Source organism: Saimiri boliviensis, chromosome 5 (assembly GCF_048565385.1).
Source record: "Saimiri boliviensis isolate mSaiBol1 chromosome 5, mSaiBol1.pri, whole genome shotgun sequence".
Taxonomy (NCBI): Eukaryota; Metazoa; Chordata; class Mammalia; order Primates; family Cebidae; genus Saimiri; species Saimiri boliviensis.
This window is the reverse complement of record NC_133453.1, coordinates 31,245,775-31,273,006: the sequence shown is the minus strand read 5'-3', so window position 1 is coordinate 31,273,006 and position 27,232 is coordinate 31,245,775. Positions and strand designations below refer to the sequence as shown.

Below are 27,232 nucleotides of genomic sequence, written 5' to 3'. Positions count from 1 at the left end.
ATATTCTGCTTTTCTCAGCTCACCTGGAATGAAAGAAAAGGAGCAGTTCTGGTTGGGCATGGTGGCCCATGCCTGTAATCCCAGAATTTTGGGAGGCCAAGGTGGGCAGATCACTTGAGGTCAGGAATTCAAGACCACTCTGGCCAATATGGTGAAACCCTGTCTCTATTAAAAACACAAAAATTAACTCAGTGTGTTGGTGGGTGCCTGTAATCCCAGCTACTCGGTCTTAAAATTAAATTAAGACCTGACACCGCTCATTAAAGATCATTATCAGTCCATCAATTAATTTATTTTGTTTTCTAGTATCTTATTTAATTATCATTTATTGAATACCACCGTTATATCAGGCCCAGTGCTTTGCTCATTTAGGCTCTCTGTTGCTTAAGCAGTCTTCCCACCTCGGCCTCCCAAAATGCTGAGATTACAGGCATGAGCCACCAAGCCTGGAATCAGCACAAATTTTAATGAAAAGGAACTCTTCAGGACATCATAAACTGGACCACAAACTGAATACAAAACTAATAAGGTCAATACTGATGAAAATTTTGTGAAACATATTTTATCATTCTTTTTAAAACAAACAGATATATGTAAATAGATGACAGATAAAATAAATACTGCAGCTTCAATTCATGAAACAGTCTGTTAAATTTATTAGACTGTATTAATTTGAGGATTAGGTTTTGTTTTAACTAATTAGTTCATTTTTTTGAACATAGAATATAGCCCCTTGTTTCAGTCACAATCACACTACCATAGCTCACGTCTAGTTGTTTCTTTCAAACAACCGTCTCTGAGAAATGTTTCTGTCTTTAGTCATGCCTTCTTCCAGTTTACTTTCCATACAATTACTGGATCAATCATCCTAAAAACTAAGCTAGAGTGTGCCATTTTCTTCTCTCCATCTTTCATAGGCATCCCATGGCCTTCAGGACAGAGTCTGGCCATGGCTCACCGCATCCCTTTATGATTCTGCCATTTCCCGCCGACAGCCTCATTTCCACACGTCCCACTTCACTTCTGTTCCATAGTGAATAATTTTGTGCTTTATATGAGTTATTTTTTGTTCATTTATTTAGTAAGCATTTGTTGTGGAGCTTACTCTGTGCCACCCACTGTACAAGGTGCTGGAGGTCAGAGATGAATTAAACACCACCTTCCTCCAGGAGTTCACAGTCTTGTGAGGGAGACAGATAGAGAGGAATCTCTGACCCAGAGTGAGGGCTGGAGTTATGGAAATGCTGGAAGATTGCTCAATTTGGGATCTTTCTAGAAGGTGTTACCTAGTCCAAGTCTCAAAAACAAAACGAAAACAAAAATGTAGGATTTGGTCATCTAGGCTCTTTCTTCAGAGAAAGATTCTTGTCCTTTCTTTGACTAACTCCTACTTGTTCTTTAAACTCAACTAAGATGTCACCTCCTCCAGGGAGTGTTGATTGACTTCCTAGTGTGGCGGGAGGTGTTGATGTACCTCCACAACTTCCTGTTCTTATCTCCGTCACAGCATGTACCATACTGTATTATTGCTGTTGGTTTGTCTGTGACTGCCTTCAAAATGAGAGCTATATATATTTTTTTCTAGTATTCCCAGTGTGTTCCTACTACTTGATACATAGAAGCCTGTCCATTAATTTTTTAAGACATTTTTAAAACAATTAACTGCTTAATGCATTAAAATTTGTAATCTTAGAGTTGGACAACATCTTAGTAGTCATACATTCTAGTCTCCCATCAGTCAAAACCAGAATTGATTCTATAATGTTCATAACAGGATGGTCATTCAGGTTTTGCTTGAACATATTCAGTGATAGGAGTGCAATAAGGTTCAAAGAAAAAAAATACCATAATTATGCTGTAAATCCATTTGCACTTATATTTGGAATGTGATTTTAATTTGAACTTGTTAGAGACAGAGCTTTAGTCAGATGGCTTGCATTTGTGGAGAAAGAAATATTCATCAAAAGATAAAGGGACTGAGCAGCTCCCATAAAGAGAAGGGCACAGAACAAATGGTATCTTGTTTATAATTCTCCAGGACTTTATTGTACTTCCTCTGTCTTAAACAGCCAAAAAGCTAGAAAACTATCAAGAACCTATTTTTTGAATTTGCGCTCTAATACGTTCTTCAGTTTCAATTATCTATTCCTTTTTTTTGTCTTTTCATGACTACCATTTCTTCTCCAACTTTTAGAGTTTTGTTTGTTTATTATTTTTAATTCTATCATCTTCTTTCATGATATATAACATGGCCTCCAAGTTTACTTGGATCATGGCCCTATTACAGTGCAAGGATATCTCTGAAGCATCTAGTTTCTCAAGTACTGATTATTATTTTTAAATTGTTGTCAATCTCTGCCGGTGGCTTCTCTATAGTGTGTCTCTCAGGTATCTCAAACCCGGGGATCTTCACCCTGTGGTGGTACAAATAAATACTTATGGCCTAAATTCTCCTTTGGAATGTCTATAATTCTAGTGAATATTCTTCAGAGTTGTGTCCAAAGAAGATTTACTTTTACAGTATTTTGTTAAGTGAACCTGGCAAGTCTGACAGCTCTTGAATCAGATTCCAAACTGGAAAAAGTTTAAAACAAAATACATTATTTATCCAAATCCAAATTATAATTTTACTCTTAAGCTTTTTATCCTGATGTTTAAATGTATGCTTATTTAAGAAAACTTTTTATTAAAATTATTATGATTAGAATTTTTCTTTTCTTCTTATATAGTAAAAAAAAAAAATTCTAATGTAGAGGTCAAAATTTATTTGTTCAATGGCTCCATAGTTAGTTATGTACTTATGAAACTAACACTCTGGTTTACCACCATGTCTAAGTTTATGTATCTAGTAAGTGGTAGACCAAGGATTCACCCCTAATTTTCCATTTGAAAATGTATTACCTATTCTACAATATCTCTAGTACCTAAATGGAAGTGCTTAATTAAATATCACTGGTAGGGGTCGGGGGTGCTTAAAAAAAGAAAAAAAAAATTACTGGTAGAGGCTAAAGCTCTAAGGCATTCTAAATATTTTTTATATTTAATATATACAGGAGCTATTTATTAGTCCTCCTATATAATAAAAAATTGGCTTAGAAATAGTATACAGCTATGAAGCGTAAGTTGTATACCATGGTCACATAAAGACCATTACCCAGTTTAATATAGTAGGTTGTTATCAATTGAGCAGGTTGACAAAGTCAGTGTTGTTATCTGGACTGGATTCTCTTTTTAGCTCTAACCCTATTCCTCCAGTCTCACTGCTTTGTGAAACAGCAAGCAATGGAACAGATGTTAGGATTTGGCTTCTCCTTCCAGATCTCTTTGGAAGTGTCTAATTTGGTTAAATAATTTACTGTCTCTGTTCCTAGTTTTTCAGTGTGGGTCAAACCATGTACTGAATCCCATTGCTGTAAATGTTCAAATAAAAACCACAAAATGGGTTGGGCACAGTGGCTCATGCCTGTAATCCCAGTGTTTTGGAAGGCTGAGACAGAGGAATCGCTTGAGATCAGGATCCCGAGCAACATAACAAGACCCATCTCTTGGTGGTTGGGGTGGAGTTTACCTGGGTAGAGTGATGTGCACTTACAGTCTTAGCTACTCAAGAGGCTGAGGCTGAGACTTGCTTGAGCCCACTTGTTTGAGACTGCAGTGAGCTATGATTGTGTCTCTGCATTTCAGCCTGAGTGAAGTGTGAGACCCTGTCTGTGAAGAAAAAAAAAAAAAAAAAAAAAGAAGACATAAAATAATAACAAGTACTAGGGAACATTTCTGAAGCCCTTCCAACTTTCCTGGAATTCTACTTTATTTGTATTATCTTATCTATTTCTAGCAACAACCCAATGTTATCCGTGTCCATCATCATTTGAAATAATGTATTATGCACCCACCAGCTCTCTTCTTTCTGGTTGTTTATTAGTCATGACATGTGAAGAATGAGTCATCCTTCTAGGTATTTTACAATCAGCCTGAAATAAAGCAGAGAAGATATGAAACAAATATCTGGATTTTCAGCATATCTTTTTCATGTTATCAAGAACTTTTCCTCTGTTTCTGTTTTTCTTAGAAGACAAAGAGGAAGAATACAGAGTAGCAGGCAGCTTATTAACAAACGTTTAACCTTAGAACTTCTAAGCATTTATAAGCAAAAATATGGATTCTGCCTAAACTTCTAATACCATTAAGGACCAAAACAAAATTTTCCATTTTGTGGTACTGATATGCATAGTAATAGTACAAAGCATAATTGAGCCTGCATGGAAAAGAGAAACAATATTCATGTGCTTAATTACATTACATAACTGGTTGTTTTATCCTTTTTTTCATCTGTGGATATGTAGCAGCACAAAATTATAAGGCCAATGTTTTTGATTGAACTGGCACATTACATGATGATAGGGCAGAACACATCATAGAAAACATTTTAGAACTGTCTGTGCGAAGCACATTATTAAAATGGAGACATGCCTATCTGGCACATAGTATATTTTTTCTTTAGATTTTCCAAGACCTTATTGTTTTTCCTTTTGCCAATTTTTGAGAGTAGTTGCTGCTGCCTGGTAGTAACTATCATCAGCGACTATTCCTGTGCTTTGTGGTCTTTCTAACATTGTAATCCAAAGAAAACCAGTGAATTTGTGATTATGTGGGAATCCCAGGAGGAAAAGTTCTATTCTACTTAATGATATTTTCAGCACACATGTCTCAATGATCTAGATATTAAATAATTCAATTACTTCTTTGAGAGCTTTACAAATTTAGAGTTATCTACCACACATTTTCACCCTGCTTGTTACCGCACATCCACCTTCAAAATTATCTAACAGGTAAAGAAAATTGTAACTCAATTTGAGATATCTTAAGCAAGTGTACTTCTATCACAAACCATTAATGAATGTCAATAAGTGTCTAAAATAAATGTTTGAAAGACAATTTGAAGATGCCAGGAACTGCTCAGTCATTGTTTTCATAATATGAAGTAGGTTTTTTTTAAAACCATGGACAATGGGTAATTTTAAGCATTCTTTGAAGACATTACAAGTAGGATTAGGCACAAGAGAGCACTGCCTTAAGCTAGAATACAAGCAGTTTTTCTTTGATTTAACTCCATGAACTCATCATAAATGTCCTGGACAAAGGAAGTGAAAGACTGAACTTCTATTCATGAGAATAGTCATGTGACCTGCCAACATAATTGCCTTAACCTTTCACTTCAGTTAGTCTATAGGGATGTTTCATGTGTGTCTTTTTATCACTCCCCATTCTTTTCTGAGGTCCCATGCTGCAAGATTGGCTGCAAACACTAGTTTTCAAACGTCAATGTATCAGAGTCACCCTATTAAGCTTGTTAAAATACCAATTTGCAAGTCCCACAATTAGAAACTCTAATTTGTTAAACCTGTGTTAACCTGTGAGCTAGTTGACTGAAAGCACTTTAAGACACATTGGAATGGATGATCACCAATGATAATTTCACTTTTATGATTTTAAAACCTTTTCTGAGATGGATTGAAATAGTTTATCTTAAACATATTTCTAAACCTACATGTCACGTGATCTCTATTATGATTGTTAGACCCCTATATATTGCCCTGTGATATATAGGTTTGAAAATATTTTTACTAGATCCTATTCGGGGCTGGTAGTTTGTTTCACTTGGCATTATTTTTCTTATGCACTGGAGCATATGAAATGGCGTTAGAACTTGAATTTCAGTACTTCTATCATGACAGCTGTGAAAATTGGATTCAAAACTACTCCCCTTATCCAATTGGCCAAACATCCACAGCAGACAGAACCTTTCTGTGTTTACCTTGAGGTAGGTAACTGATGAATTAATATTCACTCAACATTGAATACATATTTGGAAGCTGTGAGGTGGAGGTTGCAGCAAATCAAGATGGAGCCACTGCACTCCAGCCTGGGCAACGGTGTGAGACCATGTCTCAAAAAAAAAAAAAAAGAAAGAAAGAAAGAAAGAAAGAAAGCCAATGTATGACCAAATTTCATTTTGATAGTTTTTATATTGCTATCATGGTTTGATTATGCACACCTTACTTTCACATAACTCTTTTTAGGCTTTGAAGAAAAGGTATGAAAAACTTCAAATTTTTAAGTGGGTAGAAAACTAGAAAATGGTTACTTTTTTAGTAAAATGTATTTCTGATTTGCATCCTTACTTTTGGAGCTACCCAGAGAAAATAAACTCATCAATAGCTCAAACCGATGGCAGAGTTGTCAGGGACGTTTTCTTCTGGGCATTTCTGCTTACTTCTTGTTTCTTTCCTTTAAACAGTGTGGAAAATGTGACAGCTGTACCTTATTTTCTTGTGTCTGCTAACCTTCAGGGCATATGTGCTCAGGAACTACTATGTGGTACACTTAAACAAGCATGTCTATTCGATACTTGCTCTAAAAAACAAAATGCAGGAAACCCTTAGAGTATATCAGATTATTTTTTTCCATGAGCAATATTCAGACAATGCAGTAATAGCTGGAGGTCGAGATGAAAAGGCTTCTCATTTAAAGTCAGCTGTTAAATGCATTAAGTTTCAATTTGTACATACAGTTTTATAACACTTAAACAACAAATATGTTGTTATTTAGCTACCTCAAATATAATAAGTTATTTATTACTTTAAAGTTATTCACTTATTAGCAACATTTGCTTGAATGATAATTAAGAGAGCATTCCAAGGAATATGAACAAAGGAGAAATCCTTTTTAAAAAAACTAAGTAATTTATTCCAACAAATCAGATTTTTCTGCTACAGTTTGTTAATTTGTAACCTGTCTAAAAGGTCTAAAGTGTTAAAGTTTTATGAGACATTCTGTGTGGAAAATATTGTTGCCTATTTTGTACTTCATTTGCTTTACATGAAAATAAACTGTTGTATGCTAAATAATATTACATAACTTTATTGTAAGAACTATAAAGTGTTAGAAGGTAATATGTACAGTTATGATTTACTTATGTATATTCTGCAGGATTTCAGAAAAGATATAACTTTCACAGTTAAATTATATATAAAATAAGAAACAGAACATAGTGCTCAGGATTTAGAATAAAGTAACTACTACATTAAGCACTACAGTTCTTGGGAATAAAAGAAAATAGGGGAATAGATGTATTCCCTGATAGTCTAATTATCAGAAATAAGCAAAATAAGCTGGGCATGGTGGGTCATGCCTGTGATCCCAGCACTTTGGGAGGCCAAGGTGGATAGATTGCTTGAGCTCAGGAGTTCAAGATGAGTCTGGATAATATGGAAAAATCATGACTGCTTTTTTTTTTTTTTTTCAAATTTTACTTTAGGTGCATACTATATCTGACTCTTTAAAAAAATACAAAAATTAGCTGGGCATGTGGCACATACCTGTAGTCCTAGCTAGTTGAGAGGCTGGCTAGTTGAGAGGCTGAGGTGGGAGGATTACTTGAGCCCAGGAGGTTGAGGCTGCAGTGAGAGTGATTGCACCACTGTACCCAAGCCCAGGCAACAGAGGAAGACCCTGTGTCAAAAAATATAAAATAAAACGAATAAGCACAATGTAGGTTATCTTATTTCTAAATTCCAATGTAAATTAATTTATTATATGGTTTGTTTGTGTTGTTTTGTTTTGTTTTTTTGCAAGGGGCAATCATATCTCAAAAGTGTTACAGATTTGGAGGTAGACTTTTGGGCTGCCTATGGGCAAGTCCAAATTTTTTCTTACACACAGAAAAAGAGGAATTCATTTAAGTATCTAGACACATACTTGAGTAAAATTCTAGAATTTTTAAACATGGAGCATTACAATCTTAGGCCTGGAAAATGTTAAAAGCAGATACATTTAAATATAAGAAAATCTCAATGCAGTAGAAATTGAATTACTGATGTTCCAGTCAATATGCTAGAAATCTGATAAGTAACAGCAGTGATGACTAAAACACCTACCCGTCAGCCACAAAGTGAGTTTCCAAGAGTCAACATTAATTATTATATTATGTAAAGAAGTTTCTATTAAGTAATTGAAAATTGGAATATGTCTGTCCCAAAATTGTTTCGCCATAGTACCCATGTTATATTAAGCTGGCTGTTTCCTTTTGTTCCTTCTTCATTCTTTTTGTTAATGTTGTTTCTTCCTATTTTTTACTTGCTTCTCTCTCTCTTCTATTGCTTCTATTTCTTTACTAGAATTAATAAAAATATTTGCTTACTTATTGTATTAGTCCATTCTCACATTGCTATAAAGAAATGCCGGACCTGGGTAATTTACAAAGAAGAGAGGTTTAATTGCCTCACAGTTGCACAGGTTGTACAGGAAGCATGATGCTGGAATCTGCTCAGCTTAGGAAGGCTTGAGAGGCCTCAGGAAACTTACAGTCATGGCGGAAGGTGAAGGGGGAGCAAGCACCTCACATGACCACAGCAGGAACAAGTTAGAGTGAGGAGGGATGTGCAACACACTTTTAAAAAACCAGATGTCATGAGAATTCACTATCATGAGGATAGTACCAAGGGAGATGGTGCTAACCCATTCATGAGAAAACCAGCCCCGTGATCCAGTCACCTCCTACCAGGCCCCACCTCCAACACTGGCAATTACATTTCAGTATGAAATTTAGGTGGAAACACAGATCCAAACCATATCACTTGCAAAATTCGTAATTCATGGTACCAAATTCTTTTAATCAAAATGAGGCAAAGTACTTGTTTTACTCAACAGTATTAAACATGTAAGCATTAAGCCCACCTAAAAACAAAATTGAAGAATTTTACATATGTTAAAAAGACCAGAAATTAATTCACATACCATTTCAACTTGAAATTTAAGCTCTAGAAAGACCATTCTATTCTGGTTATATAACCATTTTATTATGCTGATATACGATGATACAGTTTAAATCATCAGTAGCTTAGAAATCTGGTCAATACCAGTTCTCACAGTTTGACTTACATCATTGGAATCAGAGGTTAATGATAGATCAACAAACACTAAAGAATCTTAGATTCTTTGTGGTTTTCCATCAGTGAAATTATTCAGAGTGCAGCAGTGATCAGTGGTCAGGAATTGGTATGAAAATGTGCATGTTCTTGCCAAGGACATTAGAATGAAAAAAACAGATCTACAGTTTATCAAGGGAAAAAGCTAGAATTTAAAAAAAACAGAAGTATCACTTTTGATGAAGTAAAAATAAATGTGTCCATAGAAACTCTCAAATATCAACACAAAATTGTTTAACAACCAAGGTAGCAAAGATCAAAGCTCACCACTCAGATTCATAACTAACATTTCTGGTAGCACAATATTTTTCTTTTTTTTTTTCAATAATATACCTTACCTAGAAAGAATATTGGGGCCCTTTAATATATAGCATAATAGTCATGATACAATAAAGTCAAAGTTGAGTGTAATATCTCACCCTGATTATCAATAGATATTTAAATGTTGGATTTTTTTTTTTTTTTTTTTTTTGAGATGGAGTCTTGCCCTGTCCAGGCTGGAGTGCAGTGGTGCGATCCTGGCTCACTGCAACCTCTGCATGCTGGGTTCAAACAATTCTCCTGCCTCAGCCTCCTGAGTAGTTGGGATTATAGGCACCTACCACAATGCCTGGCTAAGTATTTGTATTTTTAATAGAGAGGGGGTTTCACCATGTTGGTCAGGCTACTCTTAAACCCCTGACCTCATGATCCATCCGCCTCAGCCTCCCAGAGTGCTGGGATTATAGTCATGAGCCACTGTGCCTGGCCATGTCCTAGATTTTTTAAAAATGCATATCACACATAGCAGTATTCCCATTATATATTGACATTTGTGTTTCGTCCTAACAAGATTCCCATTGCAATATATTATAAATTGCAAATCATTGTCTTAGTCTTAGATTTTCTTGCTCACATTATCAAGCTAGGCTTTGCAGGGAAGATAAATAAGAGTTCAGGTAGCTTCTCAGCTTGCTTTATCAAAGCAGGGATTGTGTGGCAGATGCCGAGCTATTTGGCAGCTGGAGCTGTTAAGATCTGTGATCTTTGGCAATTTGGAGAGAGGAGTTTCCTGTTGCACAGTAGGAATGTTAAAAATTCCTAGTATTTCACAACAAGTTTCTTTTGTAGATTTGGAGAGAACTTCCCTTTGTCTTCACTTTTTTATCTTTATCTTTCTTTCTTTGGAGACAGAGTCTTGCTGTGTCACCCAGGGTAAGTGCAGTGGCTCAGTCATGGTTCACTGTAGCCTCATTCTCCTTGGTGGAAGTGATCCTCCCACCTCAGTTTCCTGAGTAGCTGCACCTAGCTAATTTTAAAAAATCTGTTTGTAAGATGGGGGTCTCATTATGTTGACCAGGCTGGTCTTGAACTCCTGACCTCAAATGATCCTCCAAGCTCAGCCTTCCAAAGTGCTGGGATTACAGGTGAGCACAACCATGCCCAGCCTTTAATTGCACGTTCACATGGTTTTCAAAGAGACCCAGATAAAAATAATATTACATCAGGAAGAAGAAATTAAAGAAGGCTATGATCACTTTTAACTATGTTGAAAATACCATTTTGAAGATTGGAGATAATCTTTGACCACAAAACTTTGATTAGGAGTATAAGTGAAATTTATCATCTTATGGGTGGTGTTTTAATAATATTATATTGTGATTATAAGTGATTCTGGCCAAATAGTGTCTCTTTTGGTTCAATAAACTTTTTCCTAAAATAGAGGCAAATGTCTTGGATTTATTCCAAGTTATATTTTCTGTAAAAGTAGTTTTGTCAGAGCCATGCTAATTTTAGTTTGAAATCTCCTAAAATGATCATTACTTACTAAATGGGTAGACTATCTTCATTTCAAGAAGCTCAATAAAAAGTAACAACTGATCAATCTGCATACATTTTAAAGAATATTATCTGAATACTCTTACTAGGAAGTTGAGTGTTACTTTTTAGGTAATAAGTTTGATTTGTTTATGACTCTGGTATTAAGTGAAATCAGTGCTGTTAGCCAGGCTTTTCGTCTTCCAAAATTAGTTTTTATTAACTAATTTAATGTTGGGTGGGGGGTCACGGGAGGGACAGCAGGGGGTGGAGAGGTTGGGGAGGGATAACACTGGGGAGAAATGCCAGATGTAGGTGACAGGGGGATGGAGGCAGCAAACCACATTGCCATGTGTGTAGCTATGCAACAGTCCTGCATGATCTGCACATGTACCCCAGAACCTAAGTACAATTAAAAAAATTCAAAACTTGAAAGCATTAAATACTAAGGAATTCATTTTTTAAATGTTTGTCCTCTTGGAAACAAATTATCTTAATATTTTAAAGGTATGATTACCAAGTAGGACTCTCTCTATTTAAGTGTTAATTTGCTAGGTTTAAAATAAGGATTCTTGGTCACTGAGAAATCTGTTCCAGAAAGCACTATGGCAGGGGAATGAGAGGAGCCAAATGTAACTGAGAGTTGTAGATACTTATATTGTTTTATTTGCTTTGAATATTTGGTGGCTAGAACTCCTAGAGGTAAACATAGACTAAAATACAAACCTAAATATTTCCCAGATCCTCTTGGGGATGTTAATAAGCATGGTATTAGGAAAAGAGTTCTGTGGCCAATTGGCTTGGGATGTTTTGCACCTCACTGCCTTTGCCTGAGATTCAAACATCCTGTAGCATGTCAAAGCTTTCAGAAGGCTCACAGTGTTCCTACCCATGTAGCTTAGCATCTCATCTGAACACTTTACCTCTGTGGTCTTCCTCCCCAAAACACATAACCTTAAACTAATCATGACAAAAATCAGACAAATTTCAGTAGAGGGGTATCCTATGATGTGTCTGATTAGTACTAGTAAGAACTTGCAAGGTCAAAGTCATAAAGGAACCTAAGAAGACATGAGGACTAAATGTAATATAGTACTCTGGATGAGATGCTGAAACCAAAACAAAAGACATTAGGTAAAAATGAAAATAATCTGAATAAACTATGGACTGTAGTTAAAAGTAATGTATCAATATTGGTTCATTAATTATATTAATGTAACATACTGATGCAAAATGTTTAAAATAGGGAAAACTGTATGCAGGGGGTAGATTGGGACTCTTTGTAGTATCTGCTTAATATTTCTGTAAATTTAAAATTGTTTCAAAAATTTAAAGCCTAATAACTCAGAAAAAGCTACATCAGCAAGGCATGTTATTTATGTGAAACCTTTTCTATTTACAACGTTCTCTGTGTACACAAAATAAATTGGGTCATATATGGAAATCTTAATTAAGCTGTTTGGTAAAACAAAACAAAACAAAAGCACATAAAGATTAGGATACTGAGGTAGGCAAGAATCTATCAGTAAAATATTGTGATCTAAAAGGTTACAATGGAATCTAGATATTTCCTTCGTTCTTTACATATATGAAGATGCCACAACTCAATGGAAACACAATGCTTAGGCTACTCAATTAGATCTTTTGATGTGTGACTGGAAGAATATGGTAGAATGGAGTGTAGAACAATGCAGAATGGTTTTTATGAAAAGATGTAGCTAGTTTTTCAATGTACACAGGGAGAGGTTAATTCCGAGGAAGTTCTTTTCTCATTAGAGTACCATGTCTGGTACATTTGCCATGCCCATCTTGGGACAGCCATTCATTCCTACACAATATCTGGGGACAGATTTGCAAGTAACTCTCATTATTGTACTCACCAAATTTTCAAGCTCTTATTCCTAGGACAATGTTGTATAAATAATGATTAATGATATAATTAATAAACAGTAACAAATGTAATAACTACTGTTTATTGAGCATGCCAGGAACTGTGTTGAGCCCTATCCTGTGCATTCAATTCTTTACACATAGTTAGTGAGATAGGGATACTCTCTGATTGATCATAAGCCCTTCAAACAATGTTTTGAAAGCTAAATTTGTTCTTAGGGAAGATAAATGAGCTGTTTTGGGAATCAGTTTTGGGGGAGATTTGGTGCTGTAGTCAAATTGGTTTAAATGAATGAATTCCTCTAGTTCTTTCTGCTATGAAGAGAAACAGAGAGAGTGGAGGATAGCAACAAAATTCAGTTAAAAATCCCCAGACAAATGCTTGTTAGTAATCTGATGGGAAAACTTTAATTTATTTATACTTTCTCCAAACAGAGCTTGGTAGTAGGAAGTGGATTTGTCTTAATGTAATTTTTGCTTACTTGTTCTGAGGTCTTTTTTAGAGATACTTTTTTGAAAAAAGGAAGATGTTCTTAGTTTCCATCAAAGACAGTATTGCCTGTGTTGTCATCGTTACTGTGCAGACAATAAGCGATCAATGAGGCTACATCATGGGCAACAACTTTCCAAAACTGAGTGGTGAATCACCTCTTGTCAATTACATGTCTAAACTTGGTAATATCAGCTTGTAAGAGAAGGTCATGCAATATCTGCCATCCAATTAACATATATAGAACACCTCCTCCACAACTCATTCATCCTTTGCTATAATTTACAACTTCCTCTTATATGTCAATGGTTTAACTTTTTCAGATCTTATTTGATTTAGCTAAGAAATAATGCCATAAGATAGGATGTAAGCCCAATGCTATATTTACTTCCTTTCTCTCTGTAAGATTTATATTAATAGAAAATGTTATTTCCTCTTAGTCTATAGATAGGGTACAGGAAATTTATTTTAAAAATTAAGTTACAAGAAGAGTTTAATGTAATCATCAAAAAAATTAAGTTAAAGCTATCTTTCTTTTAATTCACAGTATCTAGAAAAGTATACTTACCTCTGGCTTTAATTGAACACCCTTGAAACCGAAAAGGCTAATATATTAGTTATTGCCTTTTCTAGATTTTACTGAAAGTCATGATTTAAGAGAGTACACGATAATTTTCCATGGTATAGAATTCCTGCTCTCATTCTTTCTCCCACATTTTCTACTCAGTTTTCTCATACTGCACATTTTTCCTATACTGCAGGATTCCTTGACTCTACCGTACAGTCAACATTCAAGACCATATTCAATGAAAGCTCGTTAAGATGTGTACCTAAATGCCAAACACTAGTTTTTTGTTGTTTTGTTTTGTTTTTTTGGGTTTTGTTTTGGTTTGCTTTTTGGGTTTTTTGTTTTTTGTTTTGTTTTTTGTTTTGTTTTTTTACAAATAAGAATATGTATAAATTGACAGTGATCTTATTTTAAAAGAACCAATATTCCAGAAACAGTCTGTAAAACTCAAGATGAACTAATTGATCCATTCTTGATATTAAACATAGGTTTTTGTACATGTTTTCTTTGACTTAGAAAGCTACTAGATTTGCTATAGATTTCTCCAATCTTGGTAAAACCAATATCAGATCAGATTTCCCCAAAGTGATAGCTACTATTTTTCCTCTTTCAATTGCAGAAGAAGTAACAAGGCATTGAAGAATGGCAGATGAACGGAAAGATGAAGCAAAGGCGCCTCACTGGACCTCAGCACAGCTAACAGAGGCATCTGCACACTCACATCCACCTGAGATTAAGGATCAAGGCGGAGCAGGGGAAGGACTTGTCCGAAGCGCCAATGGATTCCCATACAGGGAGGATGAAGAGGGCGCCTTTGGAGAGCATGGGTCACAGGGCACCTATTCAAATACCAAAGAGAATGGGATCAACGGAGAGCTGACCTCAGCTGACAGAGAAACAGCAGGTAACTAAGGGCTCTGCTGTCACCAAGTGCTTGCTTTGTGCTTTGAAGTTAGTTTAGTCTGAAAGTGAATTAATATACAGCACTGATCCTCTTTCACTAGTGCTAGGACTGAAGTTCCAGTCAGTCAGAGGAAATAAGAGAAAAATCATGGCAACTAACTTGACATTTCCTCACATTAGCTGTATTCTCAGTCCCATTCCCCTATTTAATTTTTATTATGAATTTTTGCAGGCTGAGTGTATGTATTTTTTTTTTGCTAGAAACTGTCAGCATTTTAACTCATTGAAAGAAAACTTTACAGATAGTTTTTTTTTTTAATTCTCTTGAATGATCTTGGACCTAAATCCAATAGATTGATTAGAAGCTTATTTTTTAGAGCAGAAAAATGTAAAATACATAAATACATACTATAATTTTTTAACCCATCGTTCAAAACGCTCAAACTACATTTGAGCATTTTCTACATGCAAGGTGTGGTGTTAGCTTCTGTGCCAGTGCATGTGCAAGAAATGATCCCTGAACTTTGTGTATTAGATGATCTTGGAGCAGACATGAGACTTGTACGTATGTTTATTTGGATACAACTCATAACACGTACCTGCCACATGAGCAATATGAAAAGGCAAAGTTGAAAGGGTACTATTTCTACTTAGGGCCAAAGTTTCTGAATGCACAAAAGCATCTTAGGGTGCTGTAGAAAATTCACAGGAATACAACAAGGTGTTTTAAATATTCAAGAGGAATAGTGATAATATCTGTCAAACACTGCATAAACTATTTGCTCAAGATAGTGCACAGTTTAAACATCACATTATACTATATTTCTTTTGAAGATATCATATCTTTGCAAGATAGGTTTTCAGCAATTGTTCTGATAAAAGCAAGTACCCTGCAGAAATCCATGTGAAATGGAAAGAGAGAGTGATGGTGTCCAACCTGATCCCAGGATTTGAGAAGCTGGGCGGTGCCTCACAGGCACGTACATTCAATTAGTAAGAAACTGTGGTTGAGAATGAAATAACAATATTATTTTCACCTTTCATGATTACAACGAGGATTAAATAAGATCATAAAGTATATAAAGTGAATGGCTCAAGAAATAATACCTATCAGTTACTTTTATTATTATTGGTGGTAGTGGTTTTATCAATATGGATGATATAACACTCTTGATTAAGTAATATTTTTCTGTAACTGAATATACAGAAGTTTAAGAGGGTGGAACTTGGGTGTCAGGAGCACTAACTAAGAGGATTTTGAAGGGATTGTGGCATGAGGGGATGAGGGCGTGTTATAGCATGTTGGTTGTGAGGAAGGAAAGAGTGAGTATGGTAGGTCAAGGTTTTTTTCATCATCGTATCCTGCAGCACCTGGTGTTAGACCTTCAGTATTCCATAAATGTGTGTTGATTAGTGAGTGAATGAAGTAATAAATGAATAAATATAAAAAGAAGAAAATGTCCTTTTCACATTAATGATGAAAACAATTGAAAAGTATTACTTCATTCCTTGGGCTCTGACCAGTTATTAAGGCTTGTAATACACCAAAAAAAAAAAAAAAATCACTGCAGTGTGCTTGGTCATACAGTAAGAAGCAGTACCATGCACTATTTTGTCTGCTCACTGGTCTTAAGTATCTGAGAGCATCAGAAAAATCTATTTGTCAAGTCAGTGTGTCATCACCAGCTTTTCTGAGAAGATAATAAACGTTTAAAAGAGGCTAACAGATGTTTCTTTTAAACGATGGGTTTAGGAGCATCCAGAGTTAATTTTAAATTCAACTCAACATGTATCAAAGACATTTTGTATTGCCTTTGAGAGATTGATTATAAAGGTTTTGTATGTATGTTCTGAGTGACAAAAATTGTAAACAGTCAGCCATGGGTTACGATGGTGATAGTCAATCCAAACTAAACTATGGTGTGATTTTAAAATTCACTTTCCTCTAGAAATAACAGACCAAGTATTGAATCCATGAGATAAGCATGTGTAGAAATCTGTAGGAAAAGGACAATGTAAAATATTATCTTTTAATACCTACAGAAGATGTTCCAGTGATGAATTAATGTGCAATTAGATTTCTCTCTAAACTCTAATTTAACAAAATAACAAATTTTATCATTCATGATTTATTGACAGCTGTTTCACAAATTGTATGATGAAAATCATCTCCAGCATAAACAGATGTTCTTAAATCCCAAATATGGTATTTAGAAGTGCTATCCTTTGATGATGGAGACCATAGATATGAAATGGCATTATATTTGATATATTTATTTTTAAAAGGAACAGGGATATATGTATACCAGCTCACTCTTTTATACAGTCTACCAGTGTATTACATTTTCCCCTGTAAAGAATATTTCTCAGGACACCGTTCGCATGAAGCATTTCTCAGTGACATCAGGCCCACAGCTATATGTTGTAGTGTCCAGGACATTACTGATTAAATCCAAAAATCTTTCTTCTATTTTCCTTATTTGCTATAGTCCCCTCTTTGCATTTAAACATAAATATTTTCTCCAAGGTTGTTTCTTTTAACCATGTCTATAAATAATATCACATGATAAATAAATTGCAATCATCATCTTCCTTCCCCTTTTCTTTTGCATTATGGTGGGCTCACTTCAATCAAGGTCCTTACCTTATCCTCCCTCACCCACTCCTTCAATGTTCATCTTAATTATGAAGTCTAAAGCATAATTTTTATCTTTGTCTTTGCTTTTTTTTTAATTTTAATTTTTATTTTTATGTATTCAGGGGGTACAAGTACAGTTTTGTTATGTGAATATATTGCATAGGGATGAGGTCTGGGCTTTAAGTGTCCCTGTCACCTGAATAGTGAGCATTGTACTCAATAGGTAATTTTTCAACTCTTACCTCTTTGCCACCCTCTCCCCTTTTTGAGTCTCCAGTGTCTATTATTTCCATCTTTATGTCCATGTGTACCCATTGTTTAACTCCCACTTAAAAGTGAGAACATCTGGTATTTGATGTTCTGAGTTATTTCACTTAGGATAATGGTCTCTAGTTCCATCCATGTTGCTACAAAGGATATGATTTTTTTCTTTTTTATGGCTGCATAGAATGCCATCATATATCTACACCACATTTTCTTTATCCAGTCATCCACTGATGGATGTCTAAGTTGATTCCATGCCTTTGCTGTTGTGATTGGTGCTGCAATCAATATATGAGTGCAAGTGTCTTTTTGATGTAATGATTTATTTTCCATTGAGTAGTGAGACTGTTGGGTCAAATGGTAGTTTTATTTTCAGTCCTTTGAGAAATCTCCATACCGTTGCCCATAAAGGCTGTACTAATTTACATTTCCATCAACAGTGTTTAAGAGTTCCCTTTTCTCTACATCATTGTTAACATCTGTTGTCTTTTGACTTTTTAATAATAGCCATTCTAACTGGTGTAAGATGATATCTCATGGTTTTAATTTGCATTTGTGATGATTAGTGATGTTGAGCATTTTTTCATATACCTACTGGCCACTTGTACATCTTCATTTGAGAAATGTCTAGTCATGTCCTTTGCTCACTTTTTAATGAGGATTATCTGTTTTGTTTTGTTTTTTCTGAGTTTGAACTGCTTAGTCCTTTGTTGGATGTGCAGTTTGCAAATATTTTCTCCCATTCTGTAGGTTATCTGTTTACTCTATTGGCTATTTCTTTTGCTGGCAGAAGCTTTTTAGTCTAATTAAGTCCCATTTGTCTATTTTTGTTTTTGCTGCATTTACTTTTGTGGTCTTAGTCATTGTAATTCTTTGCCTAGCCCAATGTTCAAAAGAGTTTTTCCTAGGCTTTTTGTTTCCCCTGGGATTTTTATAGCTTCAGGTCTTACATTTAAGTTAAAGCATCATTTTAAAATTGTTTTTCAAAGCGTAAATAATAAGAGTAATGGCCTGTAATAATTCTTTCCGCTCTTTTCTGTGTCATCTGTATTGAAGAAAGCAAGAGGAATGCATTTTGGTCCCCACAGAGTTTCAGCTCTGAAGAAAACTAGGAGCCTTGTCCTTAAGTTTCAGTTCCTGAGTTGGGGCCCAAACTCGTATTAGAATTTGTATCAAGATCTTATAAGAGGACAAAAGTGATATTTATAAAGTTTGTAAAATATTGAGTGGAAAATTATTTTAGAAAATGGAAAGTGACCTTTCAAATGATATTTTAAGGGCACAGAAAAGCAATTGATTTCTGTAATCATTGTGCATGTGGTTTAACAGTGTAGCTGGTTTTGACATCCCTTAATAGTATTATATCAAATCCTATTTTTACTGTGTCTATTTATAGAATCATTTTGAATATGGCACTTTCTAGCAGCAAAAGGAGGAATGTGCAGACAAAGTGGTGGTTCTATGTTTCTGACCTTACTCCAAAAAGTAATAATTTTGCTGTTGCTCACTTCATCTAAAGCAGGTGTCCCCAAACTTTTTACACAGAGGGCCAGTTCACTGTTCCTCAGACCGTTGGAGGGCCGCCACATGCTGTGCTCCTCTCACTGACCACCAATGAAAGAGGTGCCCCTTCCTGAATTGCGGCGGGGGACCGGATAAATGGCCTCAGGGGGCCGCATGCGGCCCACGGGTCCGTAGTTTGGGGATGCCTGATCTAAAGAGAGGGAAAGATTTTCTAATTTCTATTCATCCCTCAAGGATTGTTTGCAGAACTATTATGGAAATATATATAAAACTACAGCTTAGAAATTTATATAGAATTGCAATCTGCCACGGTGCTCTCCAGTTTATAAAGCACCATCACGTCTTTTATCTCATTTCATTTTTTTGCAATTTCCATGAGGATATCTGTCATTAGTGTCTTCATTTTACAAAGAAGAAGACTAAGGCACAGAATGGCCAAGCAACTTGCCCAGTTTTACACAGTAAGAAGGTGAGAGAGGTTAATTGTGAACACAGTGTTCAGGAATCCCATGCAACTCTCTTCTCAACTGTGCCACCCACAAGAAGTGGTATGGATTTTTTTTTCTATAGTTTATAATTTACTTGGCTTTATAAATGTGCTACTCATTGTGAAAGCTGCCAAGGCTTTTTTAGGTGGGAGTGTTTTTTTCTGGCTCTCAGGATTAATTTTGCAAATGTCAGGATTTGCTCTTTATTAGAAAACAGTGGTGAAATCTGCTAATGTTCTGTCATACTTGTGGATGATATGATTGAAAGCTGGAAGGGACCAGGGAAATGACTTTTCACAGTAGATCTCATGACTACTACTAGAATGCAGGTCTCTTGCTCTAAAGACAAGTGCTCTGTCCACCATCCCCACCTGCCACATTCAGAACAGCAAACAGTTGCAGCAGTTATCAATTACAGGCAAAGCAGACAATTCTTCTATTCCAGAACTGCCACGTTCATGTAATTTTAAGTGATATGATATCATAACTTTATTCCTAGTTGTTATTAATGTGAGTAGAGAAAAAGGGGAGGTAATTTTGAGGTGTTTATTGATACCAAAACAGTTTTTACCTATTTAAAATCAGGCTTTGGTGATTTTGATTGTGTTAAAGTACAGTGCAGTGATCACTATTTAAAAAAAATGTACAGTAGAAAGTGCCTGCATGGCCATTAAAAGTTAGTATCAGTAATCTCCTTGGGTAAATGTAAAGATTAAAAGGCAATTCTTCAGTTTATTCCCCACAGTTTACCAGGATTCCTTTGTCTTCCCATCATTTCCAGGCATACCCACCGCCAAAGAGGCAGGCATGGAAAAGCTTTTCCAGACTTTGCATTGTCAATTTTTCAGGGACCTCACCAAAGAAACCTTCTAAAACCTGACCCTGCACTATCACATCCACATAACTCCAGCAGCCAAGTGACCAACAGATTCAGATGTATACATTTATTGTTGCTGCAATTATTAAGTTTGAAAACACATGAAGGAAAAGTTTGGCAGCTCTCACATGCAAAAAGCTGAATATGCATTTAATAAAGCTTTACTCTCTATTCTTCTTTTCAGTCTCAGAAGATTCAAACCTACCTTTTCTCACCTCTCCCTTTCTCCCATGCCTCCTAGATTCACGATTAACTAATCGGAGTCAGCATCCCATTTAAAATATGGCTTATTCTATGTAATATGATCCTAATTTATGCAGAGCAAAATAGCACTGAGCCATTTCTCCTGCAAAATGACTAAAGCCATCCACACCAACCCCCAAGCAAATAAACAAGCTCGCCTAACAATGCGAGAGGTTGCAGATTTTCCTTTCCTAGTTGCCATGCCAACCACTCATTGCTCTGGCTGCCATTTCCCTGAGCTCCGCAGAGAGAGGAGTGTGCAGAGCAGAGTTATTTAGCATTCAAGGGTGGATCTGCAGAAAACCACACAGCCTCACTGCGAAGCATCTGGGCCTGGTGGCACCGATGGATGAGGACAGAAAATGGGGATCTTTTCAGTGTTTTCCTTCTAAAGGTTAGGCATCTGGGGCTAGAAAGAGTGAGACAGACAAGGACTGATAGAAAAGGCAGTTCCACGAGGTTTGTATTTGTCACGTTTACTTTGTCCTATATGGTCTCTCTACTAGGTGAAACTGGTTGTGGGGATTAGCTTCAATCATAATATTTGGCTTGGCTTGTTGATGAATAGGATCTGAACCTAATTTAGGGCTAGCTTGTATGGATATTATAATAAAGAATTGTGTCTTTTATTCTTGATACAATGCCAGGTTGTAATTAGCAGATATTGCCAGCTAGAGCTTTTGATATTTTACAAATTAGAGGGAAAAATCAACATCAGATAAAGTTTTCTGTTTCATTGTGCAGTTATAAGGTAGTTTGTCCCATGAAAATCTGGCTTTGCTCTTTAGTCAAGTCTTAAGGTAGGATGAGATTTTCTTAAGACGGTAATTCTGAATCTATATATGACGAAAACTTGGTTTCTCAAGACTTGTTTCCATTAAACCTTATGACTCAACAAACTGAAGTATTATTTTATTCCTTGGAATTTTAATTAACTATAAACACTTTAAGGTGTGAAGAGAAAGGCTCTATCTAATACAATATAATGGGATATTTAAAAACTGAGGTTAATTATAATCACATATACTTCTATGTGTGTTCCTCAAGAAAATTCCTCCCATGGACTGTGGAAATCAGTCTCATTTTTTATCTCACTTTATGCTAAATGTCAGAATTACATCATAAGCACACACACAAAAAAGTATTTTCTCAGATCTTTTGGTCCACTGACATTTTAAAAATTATTTTGTTGACTTTGAATCTTAATACAACAGATTTGTGCCATTGACAGTTCAGACCTATTTGTAAAAATTATTCTTTCTAGTTTGTTTTTAAGTGCAAATATGATTTAATTATCATCGTAATTTTAATTGATCTCTCATCCTGTATTTTTCAAGATCTTCTTTTCTCTTCTCTAATTTTCTGTCATATTTTGTCACCATATTTTCTTTTAATGTTTTTCAATTTTTTGAGATTTAAAAAACCTCCATTTAGAGAAAAATTATAAACAATTCTTAAATTCTTTTTTTATTTTTAGTGAACAGATGAAAGTAATAAGTAACAGAAGTGAGTCTTCTAGATTCAGTTTTGGACTGTCTAAGCCTTTGTTTTAGTTAGAATTATGCATGGCCTTTATCTGTTCTTTGTTATATTTCAAAGTATTTTCTCCTCACAAAAGAGTAAAAAAAAAAAAAGATAAAACATCTAATAGTTTTGAACAAATAAATTGCTCAAATATCTTGAGAATATATACCTCATCAGGCACTAATGTGTTTTTAAGTGATATGTATATACACACACACACACATATGTATATTCTTTGATTATATTGCTTATGTATGTCTGAGGAAAATATTTGCCACTGTATGCCAAATGATGCCTTATGGTTTGACATTGGGTTTGATTTTATTGCGGTCGGGAGGTTAGTAAGTAGACTGGAGAGCACCCAGCAGTTACTGCTCCTCTTCTTTCCCCTCCATGCTATTGAGATAAACTGACTTTTTCTGCTTCAGTGTGTCAAGCTTTCTTCTCTTCCCCTTATTCCCTCACACTTCACTGCTTCCCAGGACATTACATAAAGCACGTGCTTTGACTGTCGGGGAGTCTGGAAATCATATCAGGAGAGGATGAACAGAACAACTGGTGCTGCATTGCAGACCTGGTAGCTTCAGCATTCTCTGACCTGGCATCATGAGTCCTGGGGGAAAAAGACACTAAACTATGCCCTGCCAGCTCGGGGCTAGCTTGTCTCACCGAATGAGTCATCATTCAGCAACACTCAGAAAATACAGTTCAAAAACCAGCCAAGCTGATAAGCAAAGAAAGGGGAAAGCATATGTCATAGGTTCTCATGCAACTTTTAAAAATGCTTGTAACAATTTTTGCAAATGCTAGGTGGTTATTAGAACACAGAAATGAGAGTGAAATACAGTCGATTTCAGGAATATGCAAGAAGGCATTAGGCAAAAATAGATAAAAAAGGAGGAATCAAGATTCAGAGAAAAATCATACTAAATAGATATGATTCAACTTAAGCAGCCTGAAAATTGGACTCAAGTTTTTCAGTCCAAATTTTTAATTTGTAAACAGGTCAAACTGATGCTGGCATATGAGCACCTCTGATTCTTGCAAAGCATCTCCAGCATGAATAATCAGTCTTCTGTGATCTAAAATTTTTTCTTTTGTGACACATTACATTTGCCCAATGTAAATGGGCAAGTTTATGTTATGATGTTTTCATTTCCATGCAGCATTGTGCAACAAGTCATTGGAAAAACATTTTGGAAGGGTACTACCCTACAGCAAAGGTTCTCAGAAGTCTACTATCAACGATAAAGAGCTGTTGTTGATTTTATTCTCTCAAATGAGTCTTCCTCTTCTGAACATCCCCAAGTACCATGTTTATATCTTGCTAATACAATTAATCATAGCAATCATTTTATTGAGGTTACTTGTTTTTATTACAGTCAAAGTTGGAAATTAAGCTTTGGGGTAGAACCTGTACTTCAATCATCTTTTTTTTTCCTTTTTGTATATAACACATTGCTTATTTTCTATAACATGTACTAATACATATTTTTTGAATTAATATAAAGAAGAGGTGGCTGTGTGTGGTGGCTTGCACCTGTAATCCCAGCACTTTAGGAGGCCAAGGTGGGCAGATCACTTGAGGTCAGGAGTTCAAGACCAGCCTGGCCAACATAGTGAAACCCGGCCTCTACTAAAAATACAAAAAGTATTTGGGTATGGTGGGACACACCTGGAATCTCAGCTACCTGGGAGGCTGAAGCCCAAGAATTGTTTGAACCCAGGAGGCGGAAGTTACAGTGAGCCTAGATCACATCACAGCACTTCAACCTGGGCAACAAAGTGAGATCCTGTCTCAAAAGAGAGAGAGAGAGAGAGAGAGAGAGTATCCATATATAGTTGATATGTGAGAATGGAAATTACATAAACCAAGTGGTCTACAAAATTTATACTACATTGTGAGCAATACATTTGCAGGAAAGAGTATGTTAGAAAGGAAAACTGTGGCTCACACCTATATACCCAGCACTTTTGGAGGCCAAGGCAGGAGGATGACAAGGTCAGGAGATCAAGATCATCCTGGCCAACATGGTGAAACCCCGTCTCTACTAAAAATACAAAAATTAGCTGGGTGTGGTGGCACGCCTGTAATCCCAGCTACTTGGGAAGTTGAGGCAGGAGAATTGCTTGAATCCAGGAGGCAGATGTTGCAGTGAGCTAAGATCACACCACTGCACTCCAACCTGGTGACAGAGCAAGACTCTGTCTCAAAAAAATAAAAAATTTTTAAAAAAGGAAAATTGAAAATGAAGAGGTAAATCAAGAAAGTATAAAAAAAGTCTAGATTTAAAGTAAGGACTTTAGAACTGTCAGTTAGGACAGAAAGAAATTAAGCAGGAATTCCAAAATACTGTTGTGAAAGTATATAGTGGAAAACTTGACTTGTTCTGAAATTGGGATTAAGAATTGGGAGTAAAGAAAATATATCTTTACTGAAGATGTGACTTGATGATGAAAATTACTGAGCTGAAAATAATATGAAAAGTCCAATAAATGAACTTTTTAAAAGATAATTTAATGGTTAAGAAATACATAGATGTAGAAAAACTTTTCATGTTCATTTCTGCAGAATTGAGGCTAGTATAATAATTGGCTTGGGTTGAAAATGCCACCGAAATATTCTGTAAATGGAACTCTCTAATGCATGTCCTTTTTAATCCTCTGACTATAAATAAGGATTGCTTCCCTATTCTAGGTCAGGAGCTCAAGTAAATCTCATTTCTGACAAATGGGCAATCTAAATCTTAAAGCATTTGGATATTCTAAGTCATTGATTTAATATGCACCTCCTTTAAAGGAGTATACCAATGTGGTCTTGGAAAGATGCTATGTGTCCTATTTTTAAAAACCAAATGTCACCAATTCCCTTTATTTTCTCTATTGCATCTTTGAGTCTATAAAGTTATTTGCAAATGATAAGTTCTTAGATAGTAAACATTTCCATATCAAATGAATAGGGAAATGTATACATTAACTTTAGGAAACTTGTGATTTCAATTAAACATAATTCTTTCATTTCGTTTTCTTTAGTTTTCATTTTTCACTTAAAGAAAAGCTTATTGTGATCCATAATTTTCTTTTCCTTTTGATATATTTGGATGAAAATGTTTCCATTTACATTTTCTAAGTCTAAGCATTGAGTATTTCAGTATTTAGTAAAGTTCTTCCACAAGGTGGAAGCTAATAGTGGTAATAATTATCAACTTACTTTAATAAGCACTTTAAAAAAAGTCAATTCATTGGATACTTTTTCTCCTTGTTGCATTTTGCATCTTCAGCCCATGTTTATTTATGTCTTTCTTTAAAAATTGACTTTGGTTGTTTTTCTCATCAGCTTGAAAATAGAGACGTGTGACTAAAGCATTAAAAATATTGGAAAAAACTCGCTTCCCTTTGAACTTTACTGGAACACAAATGCTGGCATGGGGAAAATGGCTTTTTCTCTAAATATTGCACTAACTTGATGTTGATCACAACACATTTAAGATATTTATTTTCTCCAGGCCAGTTCTCATCTAATTCTTTGTAAGTACTGGTTGCTATAGAAAATAAACACATAATTGAGTCTGAAGCAAATATAGTAGCCACTTAACAAAAGTCACATTTTAAGAGAGGAAGTCCATTCGGTTGGAATAACGATAGTACCCTGCTCTCACGTAAATATCTGCCATCCTGAAGAAAAATATGTTATGAGAGGCCCTGCAGACCACATTTAACTTGCACATATGATCCTAATACAACATCAAAAATACTGCTCAAGGAGTTGGCTATTTTGGTGACACACGTTTCCTTTCTAGTTGGATTTCACTCTTTAAGGGTGAACTTAAATTACTCTAACTGAGAATTTATCATCTCATCATGGAATTACTAGATAAGTTTGAATTTAATTTTTGATGTGAAGAAAAAAACTCCCCCAAATTATACTTATTTTTAAAGTAAATTTTAAGATACTGAGCATTTCTTCAATTCTAACTAGAAATGCTTAAGTCTCCTGAGGCTTGAATAATGATAAGTTTCAACTTTTTCCTGTATTCTTTGATACAACTGAATGTGGAAAAACTACAGTATTTAATTAGAAAGTGCTTTTATCCACCAGTTCTGTGGGAAAATGAATATATGAAATTTGCTTTTAAAATAGTATTCTGGATACTCTAAACTCTCTTTAAAATGTTGAGGTATTTCTTTTATCTTATGCTATAAAACTTTAGGTAAGACACTAATTACCATAATGATTGCATTAAAATCATACTTCTCTTCCTACAGCTTTTGATCACCTTCTAGTTGCTTTCAGATCATATCATTCCTGCCTCTTTGTTTCATGTTCCATTTCAGAACTGTCCAAGAAAAAGAGCAAAAACAACAAAGTTCTCTAGTTTTATGAGAGTTTTTAGTTTTACAAAATTTTTTAAAGAAAGTAAACCCAAATTACAAACTCACATAAAATATTTTGGTGGCGGTGGGGGTCTCCGTAAAAGTAGGGAGAAAAATGAAACCAGCAAGGGGAAAGAAAAGGAATCCGAGAAACTGAGCTATTTTTAGGCATATTCTTAGAACCAAGAATTGGTCAACTGCTTCATAATCAGGGCTCCTATATATGAAATACTGAAATTGTAATTTCATTTTGAAAAACAAAGGTACAAGTCCTGATTTAGAAATTTTCCTTGTATGTTAGGAAGAAAATAATATCTTTTTCACATATTATCATAGTAAATTGAATTTTCATTGTGATGTTTTCCTAAAAATTTCAGGACCTTTTAATGAAATCTGATTTTCCATCTCCTCAGCAAACCTCATGTATCTATTTCATAGAATTGTGATTCTCAATGCAAATGAAGCTCTGTGTTTGTAGACTGTTGTACAGGTATAGTAATATCTGCCTACCTAGGACCAGCCCTATGCAGTATTAGGAAGTAAATAAAACATGACTTCAGCACTTTTCTATTGACTTCCACAATCCCATCTCTTCATTTTCTTCAAGTTGTCAGCAGGCATATGCTCCTATGCCTAAACTCCCACTGCAAATTCCATTACAAAGC

The 27,232-nt window shown here is 35.3% G+C and overlaps 1 protein-coding gene across 43 annotated transcripts in view; it reads left to right on the top strand.

Moving 5' to 3' along the window:
- The window catches only part of MAP2 (microtubule associated protein 2), a 299,602-nt gene that overhangs the window by 208,234 nt on the left and 64,136 nt on the right, over positions 1 to 27,232 (top strand). For 37 of the 43 annotated variants that reach the window (XM_074399103.1, XM_074399100.1, XM_074399101.1 and 34 more), the window contains one exon: positions 14,352 to 14,636. In XM_074399103.1, the coding sequence (XP_074255204.1) occupies positions 14,375 to 14,636 (262 nt within the window). In that variant the 5' untranslated portion in view covers positions 14,352 to 14,374. Of the gene's footprint in view, positions 1 to 14,351; positions 14,637 to 14,667; positions 21,129 to 27,232 lie in introns of those variants that run through there. The other 6 variants (XM_074399131.1, XM_074399129.1, XM_074399127.1 and 3 more) reach the window with 3 other exon arrangements.